Source organism: Leucopleurus acutus, assembly GCF_964270905.1.
Source record: "Leucopleurus acutus genome assembly, chromosome: 3".
Taxonomy (NCBI): domain Eukaryota; kingdom Metazoa; phylum Chordata; class Mammalia; order Artiodactyla; family Delphinidae; genus Leucopleurus; species Leucopleurus acutus.
In genome coordinates, this window is record NC_139145.1 from 3,501,946 (window position 1) to 3,517,687 (window position 15,742).

The 15,742-nt window shown below is 58.7% G+C and overlaps 1 protein-coding gene across 1 annotated transcript; it reads right to left on the bottom strand.

The window, feature by feature from the left end:
- Positions 1–2,303: 2,303 nt before the first annotated feature.
- UBXN6 (UBX domain protein 6) lies at positions 2,304–14,031 on the bottom strand. Its single transcript, XM_082835314.1, has 10 exons — positions 13,877–14,031; positions 10,398–10,561; positions 9,873–9,937; positions 8,691–8,819; positions 5,195–5,292; positions 4,565–4,640; positions 3,776–3,860; positions 3,318–3,668; positions 3,021–3,169; positions 2,304–2,454 (listed from the first exon to the last, which is right to left on the bottom strand). Exons 1-10 carry the CDS (start codon positions 13,957–13,959, stop codon positions 2,329–2,331), a joined length of 1,326 nt encoding a protein of 441 aa, XP_082691440.1. The 5' UTR covers positions 13,960–14,031; the 3' UTR covers positions 2,304–2,328.
- Between the last annotated feature and the right edge of the window lie 1,711 nt (positions 14,032–15,742).

Genomic DNA, 15,742 nt, shown 5'->3' on the forward strand with positions numbered 1-15,742 from the left:
GTGCGTCCATTGCCCTGGGCCCGAGCCCGGCGCTCTGTGCCGTCGGGTGTCCACTCCCCACCCCGCTGCCCCGTCCCTGCCACGCGTAGACATGTGGCATGTCTATAAAGCTTTACGCTTTGCAAAAGCGCTGTCCCACCTCTTTGTTGTGAAATCCTCAACCTCCCCACTGACCTAGTTCAAGGTGAGGGCTTCTCAGCAGGTGGTTTACGCCGGTTAATCCCTCCTGCCCCTCGGGTCGGCGAGCAGAGGTATTCCCAACCTCCAGGAGCTGAATCCTGGCTTCCAGAACCGACCTCTGGGTCAGGCCACCCCTCAGGAGTGTTGAAGCTGAGCAGCATGGAGCCAGCCACGGCACCTGCTGAGCCCTGGCCTCCGAGGCCCTGGAGCAGCCCTCGGACGGGGCTGTGATAGGCCCTGCAGAGGCGTTCAAGCATGCTCTGAGGGCCTGGGGCAGCTGAGATTTTGGCAGAATTCACAGACTCCATCGGAACCGGGCTCCTGTCTGCCGGCCCTTAACATCATGCTGTCTTTGTTGCCGCTGTTCCCGAGAGAGAAGAGTCGGCTGGCATCTCATTGTGAAGAATGGTTCAGTGTTGACTGTGGATGCACCCGAGACAGGGCGACACGACCCCAGCCACGGGGAGCTTGCCGTGTGGTGGCCAGGTCCCTGCCGGGCCTGCCTCTCCTGGCAGCACCCCAATCCTCCCGGAGGGGTCCCATTCCTCTCCAGCTCTGCACGGGTGGGGCTGACAAGCACCCCAGTTGTGGGGTGAGGATCCTGGCCCCATCCAGGACGAGATGCTGCATGTGGGGTGCAGCTGAGTGCCGGCACAGGGAGAGGACGCAGGTGTGACTCCACCTGTGATGTGACTACCTGCAGCGGTCACGTCGCCTTAAACCGTTTTAGTTGCCACCTGACAATCTGCAGTCGACTCCTAGTGGGAGTCGAGAGCAGGGTATCAAGCCGAGGCAGTGCTGGGTTCCGGAGATGAGGCAGCAAAGGAGGATGGGCCTAGGTCCTGCCCGCACGTGGGAACAGAGCTGCCGGCGGCCCAGGTGGGAGGCAAAGCACGTGTGGCTGACGGCGTTACCAGGGAATTTTGTTTTAATCACATCTGGGGCCTAGATGCTTTAATCTCACAGTGGCCAGAGAACCAGCCACCACTGGCCTCCGTGAAGGCTAGGGGCCACAGCCCGGGGCCAGGCTGCGGGTGAGAGGGAGGGGACGATCCAGATGAGCGGTCAGGAGCAGGGGCTCAGGTGTCTCCCGGCAGAGGTGTGACCGGGGGCGAGTGCCCACACCCTCCAGGCCTTGGTCCCCCTGTCTGCGTTGGCTCCCCACGGCTGCTGCAACAAACCGCCAGACTTGTTCTACCGGCAGTTCTGGGGGGCGGAAGTCTGACAAGGGCCTCACTGGCTCAGAATCAATCAGGTGTCAGCAGGGCTGGTTCCCGCTGGAAGCTCTAGAGGGAATCTGTTTCTGTTCCTCTTCCAGCTGTTGGAAGCCAACCCGAATCCTTGGCACGTGGCCCTTTCCTCCACATCTCCCCATCCCTTCTGTTTTCCTCCACGCATTAGAACTCACCAGGTTAACCCAGGGCCATCTCCCGTCTCATCCTCAATCACAGGCCAAGTCCCTGTGTCACATAGAGTAACGCATTCACAGGTCCAGGAAGGAGGATGTGGACATCTGGGGGAGCTTGCCCTGTGGGGCCTGCAAGGCTCCGGGGCCCTGGGAAGCGCTCAGCAGGGCTGGCTCATCAGGCCGGTGGGGACGACAATTAGGAAGGTGCGGGAAGTGAAGAGCTCGCCTCGGACATGAGGGGCTCCTGGGTGCCCAGGTGGCCTCAGGGTGTCCGCCTGGCCCCACTTCACCGGGAGCCACGGCCGGGCCTCACCTGCTGGTGGCTCTGCAGAGCTGCCACCCTACACCGCCTCCCACGGCCTCAACTCACCACCGGGAAACTTTATTCAGGTTTAGAATTTTACACACCGTGTCCTGACAGGCCCAGTGTCTCATTCTTGTGCCAGTCACCTCAGGGCTAGCCACAGCCACCGAGGCCACAGCACACGGGGACTGGGCCCGGGCTTCTCTAAGCAGGCTACTAGAGGCTGCCCCATCCAGGTGGCAGTCTCGGCACGCGTCCACGGGCCAACCAGCACCCCTCTCCATGCCTGTGGTACCCGTGGGCAGGAGGAGGTTCCGGAGGAAGCTGGGAGGCCCCGGAGTGGTGGGGGGACCGGGGACGAGGGGAATGTGGAGGAAGCAGGGAGAGAGCATGAGACAGACCCACAGGGGCTGAAGCCAACCTTGCTTTTATTTCATTAGAGCTTCTTGATGGCCGACAGGAGCTCGGGTTTCAGGACAGATGAGTCTGGCTGGACCCCCGCAGCCCTGATGTCTGCTAGCACGGCTGCATCCCACGAGAAGGTCAGGAGGGCCGAGGGCACCTGCAGTGGGGTAAGAAGCCTCAGCCTCGCTCTGGCCTTTATGTGACAGAGCTCCCGCTTCACGTTCAGATCTTCCTGCTGGAGCCGGGACTGCTCCCCGCCGCTGATGGCACACCCATGCACTCAGTCCATTCTCATATAACAGGGACTTCTCTGATGATGACCCGGGCTCAGGGACACCCCCTGGCCTGGCTGAAGCCAGCCCAACATTGGGCAGCAGTCAGGACTTCCTGTCCAGGCCTCCCTGAATCAGGGTCTGACCACCCTCCAGCCCCCTCCTATACCCTCCCCAGTAATTCCTTGCATTTTGAATGCCACCTTGGCTCTGCGCCACAGAGGACTCTAACACACTGGGCACATTCCCATTTTGTAGACACAGAGAAGTTACTCAAGATCACATGGCAAGGAAGTGGAATGGTGGGACTCACACCCAGGGAGCCTGGCCCCAGGACCCCTTCCCCTAATGCCACCTCCAACTGAAGAGCATCCCCCTCCTCGGGGGTTTGTGCTGATTCAACAAGAACCCAGAAAACCCAGTTCCGCTGTGCGGGGAGCCCGTCACTCACCAGCCCGCACTCATTGAAGGCCAGGTTCTCATCCTCCAACAACTTCTGCCCTCCCAAGGCCAGCAGCTCAAAAGGCAGCCAGTCGATCAGCAAGGCCTCCCGGACAAATGCGTACAGTGCTGCCACCCGCTCCCGGGCGTAGAAGGTCCCTGGCGGGGGGACAAGTGTGGCGCTGGAGCTCGTGGGAGCACCCCTGAGCCCTCGGCCTCCTCCCCCGGGACGAGCTCAGACCAGAGCAGCCTGCTCCTGCCGGCGCACAGTGGACCCCAGGCGGCATCGCCAGCACCCAGCACGCACCCTGGAGGAGGCAGCCGTCGGGGAAGCGCACGCGCAGCAGCGTGTATGTGTACTTGCGCATCTCCCTCTGCTCCTCCCGCTCGCGCATTGCCTTGGTCCGCAGCACGCTCATCCGCTCCACGGCCTCTGACCGCAGCCGCTGCTCTCGCTTGAGCTCCTCCGCCGTGAGGCTGAAGAAGTCCGCAGGCAGGTCGAAATGGGAGGCCAGGGGCGAGGGCCGGAAGACCAGGCGCTGGCGGGCCAGTGTGGCCCGCACGGGCTCGGCGCGCAGCAGCTGCTCCTTGTGCTGCTCCAGGCTCTGGGGCTGGGCCAGGGCGGCCTCGCTCAGCACGTAGAACTCCTCGGGGCCCTCTGGGACACGTGGGCATGTCACTCTGCCGTGGCAGGGAGACCCCCGAGCCGGGCCCCTCCCACCCCTGCCCCTGGGCTCAGCCACGGCTCTTCTCTTTTTCTCTTACCCTGGTCGGGGATCGGAAGCAGCACCTTCTGGAAGCCGATGGCCTCAAAAAACTCGTGGGTCCCTTCCAGGCAGTTAATGCGCTCCTGAGAGCGGAGCCAGAGGTCATGCGGGACCCTTGAGGCCTCCTCGTGCCCCACCGGCCTCACTGCCCACCCCGCCCTTCTGGCCCAGAGTCCCCAGTCTCAGAGCGGCCGCTGCCCCTGGACAGGATGAACCCCCAAAGCTGTCTGCAGGGGTGAGCTCACAGAGGGCCTGGGATCCCAAAAGGTCAACACCAGGGTGAAGGAGGCTGAAGAGCCAAAGGACAGTGGAGCCTGGGAGTCCCCAGAAGCGGGGGAGGCAGGCCCTGGGATGCTGGATGTGGGTGGGGACCCCCAGGAGAGAGCGGGGCCCCGCCAGCTGCACGGGTACCACGGGCCAGAGTGCTAGGACCCTGCGATTTCTCCACAGAAACCAAAAGTCTGCGTTTGCGTGAAAAATCTCCCCAGTGCCGATGTGTTCCCAGCTAATTCAAAGAAAAGTCGAGTCACGCCGTGGGTTGGTGGCGAGAGCAGACAGCGTATGCGTACTGTGCTCGTCCTGCGCTCACGAAGCCCTCCCTCCCCGCCTGGCACCTTCTGCCCACCTCAACTCCCAAGCCCTGCAGGGGCCCTTCTGCAGCCGGCTCTGGCCGCCACTGGCTGGCTGCAGCCCAGCTGCTCCCACCGCCAGCCTGGGTCCTGGGTGGCCTCACAGGCCCGGCCACGCCGGCCACCCCAGGCTAAGTCACTCTGGTGGCAGCCCTCACCTGGAACACCTTGTTCTGAAGCTTGATCTTCCGGTACTTCTCCTCCTCAGGATGCAGGTGGATGTTGTCCAGGTACCTGGGCAGACAGGGGAGAGCAGCTCAGAGCCACACCGGCTCGTGCTAAGAGTGACCCCCAGGAAGGCTGCCGTCACACCCTGTACACCCCATAGAGCCCAACCCCCTGGTGCCCCAGACACGGGGCCTCCTCCTCGGTCCTGCCTCCCCCTGAGGGCACCAAGGAGCCACCGTGGTGGGGGTGGAGCAGGCAGAGCCAGAGCTGATGGGTCCCCAGAGCCGGCTTGCGGGTTGCTGAGCAACAAACTTCTGGCCCCGCCCCCGACCTGCTCCCATCAGAGGAGTTGGCGGCGGGTGAGACCCTGCCTGCTTCACATTCTTCTGATGATCCCAAAGGGAAGCCAGGGTTGGGAACCCCCGATTCAGTAAACCTCTTCATGCTAAACACTGGTAAACTGAGGCCCAGAGAGGCCAAGGCCCTTCCCCAAGGGCGAGGGGGAGTGAAGGGTGGGGCCTGGCCTCACTCCCAGGGCCGTGCTCCCTCTGGGGCCCCTCAGCCGATCGCAATGGAGGCCCAGGAGCTGGCACCCCAGTGGGAGGGGGCCACCCACTCACCTGGCGATGGTGTCCACGCCCAGCTTCACCCGGTCCCGGTCCTTGTTGAACGTGTGGATCTTCATGATGGAGGCGGCCACTGGGTCAGTGGAAAAGTGCTGGGAGGAGGGAGGAAAGCTGAGTCAGAAAGCGTCCACCTCAGGGCCTGGAGGCCATGCCAGCCAAGCAGCCAGGTCTCAGCACTCAGGTGGCAGCAGTGACACCGGTGACAAAAGTAAGAACTGTCTCACAGCAGGCCCTAGCGTGGGACGGAAGCAAATTCAACAGCAGAAAAAGGAGGAGGAAAACCCTTTTGATGACTCCAGCCTGGGGCCTCAGCCCTGTCCTCACGTCTAGGGAAAAGGGGGCGATGGCAGCCCAGGTTACGCCACCCCTCGGGTCGGCGTGACACAGACCTTTGCCTACCGCTCTGGCTTTGGCGCCCAACGCCAGCACTGAGTGCCACCAAGGGCGCAGCAGCTGAGTGCCTGGGACCCGCCAGCCACCGCGGACCTGCCGTCCCTCCTCATCCCCCATCCCTACGAGGGACGTTCTAGAAACAGACGGAGGTGGCAGAGACAGGACGCAAAAGAGGTCTGTGACCTGTGGCTGCCTGATCACTGCTGGGGGAGGCAAGATAGTGGAGACATCACTGACCGGTCCCCATGGGACCCTGCGAACAGCACCCCAGCGAGGAGAGGCTAAGAATGGAAAACTAAGGCGAGGGGCAAGACTGGGCAGCAGATCTGCTCACGCTCTGGACAGCCACTGCACACGGCCACACCGTATGGTGGTGTTTCTCTGCAGCCCCAGAAAGTCACTAGTTACGTGGCGAGTGGGGCTGGCACCCGCATCAGCCCCAAAGTCATTTGCTCTGCCTGGATAATGGTGGGGGTGGGGCCTCCCTGGCAGTCCAGTGGTTAAGACTCCGTGCTTCCACTGCAGGGGCCACGGGTTTGATCCCTGGTCGGGGAAGTTCCACATGCCGCAAGGTGTGGCCAAAAAGAAAAAAAAAATGGTGGGGGTGAACAGCTGGGTCACCAGAGGTGATGAATCAAGAGCACAGAAGACCTGGCCCCCTCAGATCTACCCCTGGGCAGCCCTGCAGAAGCCCAGCCACAGCTCCTGGAAGGCAGCTGTGGGGCTTCCACCCTGCCCCAGCTACCTTCCCTCAGCTACACTGGGGTGAGCCTTCAGCAGCCACACTGTGTCACTTAGTTGTCTGATCTGAACTGGGCCAGCTCTCCTGGGAACTTCAAATTGGGACCCAGCCCAGTCTGCCAGTAAGTTGCCAGGGTAGGACAAAAATATGTGGAAGGGCAGAGAAATCGGGTCTGCAGAGAAGCAGCAGTAAGATGGGGGGCATTCTCAGGACAAGGCTGAGCCAGGCTGACCGCCCCCTACTCCAGCCTCCTCAGGACAAGCACACCCACCCACCCAGGGAAGAGTTGCAGCTCCAAATGCTGTTCTCAGATGTTCCCAGGCAGCCTGCCGCCTCGTTTAAATTAGGACCAGGGCGCACGAACGGACAAGGGGACAAAAGAACAGACACATCCCGAAAGGAACCGAATCCATGTAGGGATTTACTTTGTGATAATGGCAGATTTCACGGTGGCCAAAAGACAGGTGTTTCAATAAATGAGGATTGGGGAAAACTGGATAACTATCCGGAAAAAAAAAAAGGAATAACACTAGTTCCATGCGTCCTGTTCTACACAGGTATAATTCTAGTGGGATCAAAGCTTTAAACATTAAACACAGCAAACAACAAAAGGCAAAACAGAAAAGCACTAGAAAAACCATGGAAGAGTTGTTTTAATCCTGAAGTGGGGAAGGCCTTCCTAAGTAGGTCACAAAACCCAGAAGCCATAAAATAAGACTGACACATTGAATTACATAGAGATTAAAAATTTCTACATGGCCATATGACCATAAGCCAACTCTAAAAAGTAAACAACTGGAGAAAAATATTCACAACTCAGATCACAGGCAAAAGGCTAGTTTTTCCTAATATGTAAAGAGTGCCTACAAATCAATAAGAAAAAAAAAACACCACCCAACACAAAAATGGGCAAAGGATGCATTCTCATATGAAAACACAGCCAACCTAAGCCTAAAAAAGGAAACGCAAACTAAAACTATGCTGAGATATTATTTTTACCAATCAGTTTGGGTAAAGACAAAAAATGTTTGGTAACCCACAGTGACAACAGGGGACAGGGAAATGGGTATTTTCTCACACACTGCTGGGTGAGTGTGAATCAGGACAACCCACATGGAGGTTCATCTGGTGACAACTCTCCAAAGCCCTACACGCTGTCCTCTGTCCCAGCAACTCTGCTTCTGGAATGGAGCCTACAGCTCAAAGTGGTGTACAGACAAGGTTTTCATCATAAATATTGTCCTCACTAGCAAAAGACTGGAAACTTCCTACGCGCTTATCAACACCAACACGGGGTTGGTTAAAGAGTCAGGGAACAATTTGCCGTGAGTCATCACGCAGTCACTGTGGAGAATGCAGGCTTTCTAACCGCTCAGAAAAAAACAGAGAGGCGTGAGAGAGCCAATGGGGTAAAAATGTTAGCAACTGGCAAATGTGAGTAAGGTGGGCAGAATGACATATATATTTGTGACCTGATCCCTGGAACCTGGGAGTATGTTATGGGTCAGGGGGTGTGGAGGTGACAGATGGAGTTAAGGCTGCTGCTCAGTGGACCTTAAAATAGGGGGATTAGAGATTAGCTTGGATTAGCCAGGTGAGCCCAATGGAATCACAAGGGCCCTTAAAAGGGGGAAGAGAGAGACAGAGAAGCAGAGAGATGGCAGCTGGGAAAGACCTGGCCTGGCACCGCTGGCTGTGAAGACAGAGAAGGAGCCATGGAGTACAGACAGCCTGACTCCCCCTAGGGCTCCCAGAAGGCACACTGCCCTGCGGCCAGCTTGAGTGTGGCCCCGTGAGACCCAAGGCCCACTTCTGATTTCCCGAATTATAAGAGGCATGCTGTCTGGAGGCACCAAGTTCGTAGTAATCTGTCAGAACAGTAATAGGACACTCCCACCCTGATTAAAGGATGTTCACGTGTTCTTTTTGTTCTCCTTGCGATTTTTCTTTAGGTTTGAAATTATTTCCAAATACAGAGTTTCAAGGGGAAAAAAATGTGGAAGTTCTTTCTGCACTGATATAATACCTAGCAGTTTCCACGTCAGGCGTGAACGGTACATTACCTTTTACGTAAAACAAACACACAGCACGTGTGGCAGATATAGACGTATCGGTGGTTTGTACATATTTGGAGCATCTCTGAAAAGGGGCCTAGACTACTTACAGCTGCTGCCTCAGGGAGAATGGCCGCGAGGTGAGTGGGAGGCGGCTTTTCCCCGCCTACCCTTCTGTATCTTGAATTCTGTCCCTCAGGTAAGCATTCCCTCTTTAGAGAGGTTAGAACAGAACCACAGCATATGCTCTGTGCCACCCGGGCTCCCGGGGGGCGGCTCTTGCACCGGGGCCGGCACTCACCGAGAGAATGGCCTCTCTGATGCAGGCATCCCGCTGGTCCTTCCTCAGGATGGCCCCTGTGAGCGGGCAGGTGAAGTACACTCCGGGCACTGCAAGGTGGGTTGAGCCCTCCTCTTTGGGCTTGGGCGCCTGGGAGGATGGGTGAGGGTGTCTGAGCCTAGACTGTGGACAGAGGCCACCCCGAGCCGCCCGAGTGCCACAGTCCTGAGAGCATGGCCCTGGGAGCCAGACATCCTGGTCCCAATGCTGTCCCCTCTGCCTATTAGCCATGGGACACCGTGGCCCAGTGGCCAAGCCCCTCAGAGCCTGTCTTCTGGTCTGTAAGATGTCCTTGAGGGACCACCTCAGAATTCAACAAGGTAAGGAACGGAAAGTGTGGAGCAGCTCCGGACACGGTGTAAGTGCTGAATTGATCGTTCCTGCTCTTCCCGCCCCCCTACCTGGTGAGGGAGGGGCTTTGGTGGGAGAGTGAGGAGTCACGGTGCCCTGGACGAGTCCCAGCCTTGCTCTGGGCTTCAATTCCTAGGTAATATCCAGGGTCCGTTCCATTCTGAAATTCAGTGAGGCCTCACAGGTGGTGCTGCTCAGAACACCCTTTCTGCCAAGTTCTCCTTTGAGGCCTGCCTCCTCCAGGAAGGCCTCCCTGACTACACCAGTCTCCATGGTGCCCTCCTGTATCTGAGGAAGGCAGCAGAGAGCAGTGCTAAGGCTAAGGGCTTTGGACTCAGACAGACTGGGTTCCAGTCCTGCCCTTGCTGGTTTCGAAGTGCATGACCAAGGGCACCAGGCCTCACCTCTCTGAACCTCAGTTTTCTCTTCTGAAAAGTGGGAACTGTAACAGCACCTACCCTCATGGGGTTACAGGGGAGGGAGGGGACTTAACGGAGGTGCAGTCCCTCCCCCAGGGCCTGGGCCTGGTGTCATTAGATGCCAAGCACACAGGTCCCAGATGACACCGCCCTAAACCACGGGGATCCCCAGCGTCCTGAGGCCAGAGATGACCTCGATCCACCCCGATGTCCTTTCTGCATCTCTCCAGCACCAGATGCTTACCGCCCAGGGCTGGGCACCAATCAGACCAAACACAGAAGAGAGCCCAAGCGGGCACTCTAAGGGCTCCCAGCTCCCCCGCCCGCCCCAGGCCGCCCCTTGGGTGTCATGCTGCCATCGTGATGCTTTTACCGGGTTGGTCCCTGGGGCCTCCGGGCTCCCACTGACAGTCGCTTCAGCTTGAAGTTCCTTTCTCACTGGAGGGAGAGGCAGGGACGGGTCAGTGTGTGAGCCAGGCACACCATTCCCCGGCATGGACCCTCGTGTGGGTCAAATTCTAGTCCTTCCAGCTCAAGGTCCTCCCAGCCCGCCAACCTCTCCATGCCCCCAGGCTGCGCCAGGCCACCGTGCTCCCCCCCCCACCCCCGAGTCCCAACCCTCCCCTCCGCAACCTCCCTGACATCCATGCCACCCAGACCACAGCAGCCCCCCTTGGCCTTTCCACCTGCATGGCCCCTTTGTGGACTGGCTCACAGCTGTGATTTAAACCCTCCTCCCACCCCGAGTCGCTGGCTATGAAATTATTTTCAGCCAGAGCCAAGCACAGGACCTGGAATGCATGAAAAGTCAAGGATCAGCCTCAAGGACAGAGGGGCAGAGGCCCGCTCCACCGCCCCCCGTCCCCACCCCCGTGGCCCAAGGACGGCCGAGGCTCACCCTGGCTGCGGATGGACTCCTGTGACGTGGGGCCCCGCGCCCTGGGCTGCTTCTGCTCGAGCCGGGCCAGGGCCGCCGCGGCCGCCATCTGCGCCTCATCGGTAGGTCCCTGGCGGGGCTGCCGGAGCGCCGCCTTGCTGGGCTTTTCTCTGGGGGCCTTCTCCCTAAGGAGATGCGGAGGGACCGTGAGGTGACGTGGGGGCAGACAGAAGAGCTTTTGTCCCTCTCCCACTTCTGCTCCTGCCCCAGCAGACAGACATGGGCCTCTGCCCCAGGGGCCACCACGGCCACCAGACGGGTCTAACGCAGACGGAGGAGCCTCGGGAGGCATTCGGTGACTCTGCTCCCCGCCCTGCCTGCCACTTTGGACAAATCCTGCACTGCCCTGGGCCTCGGAGTCATCATCTGTCAGGCGAGGTAAGAGCACACCTACCGTCCGCAGGGGCTGAGGCTCTTCGCCCCCTTCCCTGAGCGAGAGGCTCCACCCGTACTGTCTACGAGGGTGAGACATGGAGGCTTCATCTACTGAGCACCTCACCTACTGTGTGCCAGACAGCGCACCAGGAGCTAGCTGTCGCTCAGCGCGTCTATTATGCATGGCAACGTCCCTCCCAGCCAGCGCTCCAGACGCCCTTTCACAAGCCCCAGAGGGTCACGGAAGCTCGGGCAGCGGGCCAGGCCGCACGCAGGCCCTGCGTGGAGTGTGTTACAAGGGTCTGGTTTAGGGACTTCCCTGGTGGTCCCGTGGTTAGGACTTGGTGCTGTCACTGCCGTGGGCTCGGGTTTGATCCCTGGTCAGGGAACTAAGATCCGGCATGCTGCGCAGCAAGGCCAAAAAAAACCCCAAACAAACAAAGATCTGGTTTAATCTCCCCTCCACCCTGGGAAGTAGGCAGGGTGATCAACCCATGGGATGGGCAGCTTCCTAACCCAACCTAGCTCGCGAATGACCTGGCCTTGACGTTCCAGCAGAGATGGCCTTCTTCCCACCAGGGTCTGACTCACCTGCCTCACCCTCCTCCTTTCCTCAGGACCCTCTCCCGATGCCAGTAGTTGGAATCATCTGTGCTATATCTCTAGAACCTTCTCAGGAGCCAAGGCTCTGAGTTCATGGCCCTCATGCTTCCCGCTCTGCTCAGACACCCGGGCAGTCCTCTTTTCTTGTCCCCAGGCCTCTGGGAGCTTCCTGCCCATCCCGGCCCCTCTCTCCAGCCCTCCCAACAGCTGAGAGTTTCAGGTCGAAGAAAAGACAAGTCACGTAGTGCCACCCTAGCCCCCATCTTTCCATAAAAACGTCATTTTTCCAAGACCCCTCACTCACCCGCTTCATGGCTCCTCTGGGCAGCCAGAGGGATCCTTCTAAAACCCAGTCACTCCTCTGCACAAAGCCCTCTCATCCCATGCAGGACAGAATCCTGCAGCCTCCGCACGCTACAGGCCAGGCCCTTCACAACCTGCCCCTTTCCCTTGTTCACTCCTATCTAAACTCCCTCCTGTTCTTCACACAGACCCAACCTCCTACGACAGAACCTTTGCACATTCTGTGCCTTCTGCCTGGAGTGTTCTGCCTGGGAGGGACAGGCACCGCTTCAACTGTGTGTGTGTGTGTGTGTGTGTGTGTGTGTGTGTGTGTGTGTGTGTGTGTGTGTGTGTGTGTGTGTGTGTGTGACAGAGACAGAGAGACGGGTTGATTTCCACACGGCTGAGTCTCACCTCATCCAGCTCTCGCTCAAAAGTCGCCTTCTCAGAGAGGCATTCCCAGACCACCTAACAGTCACCCACATGGCTCACTCTCTGGACCCTGTTTATTTTTCTTCAGGGCTGATCTTTCATCGTTTATGTATTGCTCTACTTGTCCACCTCTCCCCACTATAACGTGAGCCCTGAGAGGGCAGGGATTTTCATGCCGTAACAGTGCTGGACACACACCCTGGCACGCACCCTGAGTCTCCAGTCCGGCTCCAGGCACATCACAGAAGCTTGGATCTCCATGTGACTCCCCTCTCCTGTCCTCCCAGGCCTCCAGTTTGACACAGCCATCAGCACCCACCTCCTTCCTGTCACACACAGTCCAGCTGCACCAGCCCCCCACCTCCACCCACTACTTGATGAACAAATGAATGGACCCCCTTGTCTGGCCCACGGCTCTCCCTGGGCCCCTCTTAAGGTGGCCTCCTATCCCTGTCACCGCCCCAGGCTCCCAGGACCTGCACTTCCCTCCCGTACTCATGGATCTGACCCTCATGGGCCTCGTTTGTCCCACTACTCCTTTATCCCCTCCCAAGAACCCCAGGGGCCCCCAATCCTCGTGACAGATGCCCTCATGTCCTTGCCACGCACCCACTCTCCCTCACCCACCCCCACTACCTCATGATGCCCTCACCACCCCTTCCTGCCTCCCTGCCTCTCCTCTGACCCCCTCCCAGCCCCGACCTCTTCACAATCCATTCCATTATGCCTCACAGACCCCTCCCCAGGCTGACCTCTTTCTTCAGTCACTCCCCATCCTAAACCCCCTCGGGTCCCCCAGCCCCCTCTGTAGCTCCTGGTAGCAGCCCCAGCCCCTCCTGAACTCCCTCTTCTCATCCCATCCCCCCCAGTGGAGCCTCCTTCTCAGCCCACCGGCCCTCAGTCTGGCATCCTCACCTGCTCCAGCTCTTCACTACCCTCTGCACAGCACTGGCCCCTCACACGTGCCCATGGAGTCTCCAGTGTGGCCCCAGGCCCTTCTCTTCTCCAAATCCTCCCCAGATAAGTCACAGAGGCCTGGAAATGCAGGCCACCTCCCCTCCCCTCCCAGGTCACCCTCGGAACCTCCAGGCCACTCAGCCATCACCCACGAGGCCCCCCACCTCCTTCCGGTAGCAGACTCCCTCAGCTCCCCATCTCCACCCACCTGCCTCCCTTCTCCTCCCAGACCTTCCTCAGCCCCTCGCAGCACCCACCACCCACCCAGTTCACCCGCACCTCCCAAGTCCCTGACCACCCTTCCAACAACACCTCAGGCTCCCTGGCCTTCCAGATCCTCAACCCATCCTCCCTCCTGCTCCAGAACCAAGGCCCAGACCCCTATCGCCACAGAATCTAAGCCTCACGACTTTTTGCGACCCCAGCTCTACCTGTTTCTCCAGGCTCAGTCCCCAATCTCTGGTCACCTAGATTCCCCCAAACCCTATGCGATGCCTCTTCTGGGCCCCTTCTCCGCATCCCCGGCCTCTCCCTCACCGCCCGCCCTAACCCCCTAGGGTCTCTCCAGGGACCCCCTCACTTCCTGCTGCCCCGCCCCCTCCTGCCCCGCCCCCGGAGGCCTCCCCTCTCCCCTACTCCCACTCCCTCCCTCTTGCCCCGCCCCCCCGGTTTCTCCCCACGCTCTGACTCTCTGCAGCCCCTCCCCGCCTCTCGTCTTCACTGGCCTCCCCGCCCCTCCCCCTCCGCTGATCTCCGCCCCCGGGCCTCAAGCCTCAGCGCCTGTCACGCACCCCACCGACTCCGTGAGCTTCTGCCCGGGCCCCGCACTCTTGAACTTGACGTCGGCCTTGATCTCTTGGAAGAATTTCTTCATGGTAGCGGCGGGCCCGGCGGCTGGGCCGCGGGGGGAGGGGGGCGCACGGGCCAGTAAGGGAGGGGCCGGTAGGAGCCAACAACCGGAAAGAAAATACTGGGCCGCCGGAAGTTCCGCCTTCCCGTGGGCAGCCCACGTGACAATCAGTCAGGCTCCGCTTTCTAGATCTCCGAGCTTTGCTGGCCCGGAGTGAGCGCTCTGTACTGTCGGGCCGCGTCTCGGTGGTTCCCCTGGACTCTGTTGCCAGGGGCAACGAGGGCGCTTCCAGCGGGAGGCTGTGCTTGGGCGCCTTCCACCGCGTTCCCCAAGGAGTGAGTGACAGGAGAGGGAGGGACAGACCTACGACTCCACGGAGAAAGCGCTGGCCTTGTCCGTTTCCCTTCTCAAGAAGCATCCCTGGCTCCCCGGCGGTTACGTGATAAGGTTCCAACTCAATGTGGGGGCATTCAAGGTCCCCACAAGCCAACCCGGTGGTCCGCCCTAGTAGTCCCCCACGCACACAGTGTGGGAGAGAATGAAGAGAATGCACAGAGCTGGGGCTTGGGGACCCACGATGGCGGACTCCAAGGGGTTTAAATTAAGCAGATCGGGAGATTATCCTCAGAGCATTGACGAATTTTAAGGAAGAATGGAAGAACCTGGTGCCGCCCAAACTTTAACCTTCCTGAATTTCAGTTTTCTATCTATGAAATGGGGATAAGAATAGCACCTGCTGGACTTCCCTGGCGGCGCAGTGGTTAAGAATCTGCCTGCCAATGCAGGGGACACGGGTTCGAGCCCTGGTCTGGGAAGATCCCACATGCCACGGAGCAACTAAGCCCGTGTGCCACAACTACTGAGCCTGTGCACTAGAGCCCATGAGCCACAACTGCTGAGCCCGCGTGCCACAACTACTGCAGCCTGCATGCCTAGAGCCTGTGCTCCGCAACAAAGAGAAGCCACCGCAGTGAGAAGGCCGCACACCGCAACAAAGAGTAGCCCTCGCTTGCCGCAACTAGAGAAAGCCCGCGCACAGCAACAAAGACCCAATGCAGCCAATAAAGAAAGAAAGAAAAAAAAAAAAAGAATCCGCCTGCCAATGCAGAGACACAGGTTCGATCCCTGGTCTGGGAAGATCCCACATGCCGCAGAGCAACTAAGCCCATGCACCACAACTACTGAAGCCCGTGCACCTAGAGCCCATGCTCTGCAACAAGAGAAACCACCGCAATGAGAAGCCGGCACCACCGCAAGGATAAGTAGCCCCTGCTCGCCGCAACTAGAGAAAGCCCACGTGCAGCGACAAAGACCCAACACAGCCAAAAAAAAAAAAAAAAGACAATTGAATTAAGCCTCTAGGTCTAATTTATGGGAATTACAAGGGATAGACAAAGAATAAAACAGCCTCACAAGGGAATTCCCTGGCCGTCCAGTGGTTAGGACTTGGCACTTTCACTGCTGAGGGCCCGGGTTCAATCCCTGGTCGGGAAAATAAGATCCCACAAGCCGAGTGGCATGCCCCGTCCCCCGCCAAAAAAAAGAAAAAAAAAAAAAAAACAGCCTCATGAGGAGATAGGCAAATCCAGACTGTGAGACATCCTCCAAGCCGACTGACCTGTTTGCTCTAGAACATCAACGTTGTGAAAAATAAACAAGATTCTAATTAAAAGGGATTAGAAGAATATAATCTTTACTTGTAGTGCAAGAACCTTGATTTGATCCCTGTTAAGAATAAAAGCTGCAAAAACTTCTTAGAACAATGAAGAAAATTAGAAATGGACTGAATATTAAATAATATCTTGGC

Excerpts from the sequence above, each read along its gene's own strand:
- UBXN6 (XM_082835314.1), bottom strand. The coding sequence starts at position 13,959 with ATGAAGAAATTCTTCCAAGAGATCAAGGCCGACGTCAAGTTCAAGAGT. Across the intron at positions 4,641-5,194 it reads GGCGTGGACACCATCGCCAG|GTACCTGGACAACATCCACC; the intron begins GTGAGTGGGTGG and ends CTGTCTGCCCAG. Across the intron at positions 3,861-4,564 it reads TTCAGAACAAGGTGTTCCAG|GAGCGCATTAACTGCCTGGA; the intron begins GTGAGGGCTGCC and ends CTCCGCTCTCAG.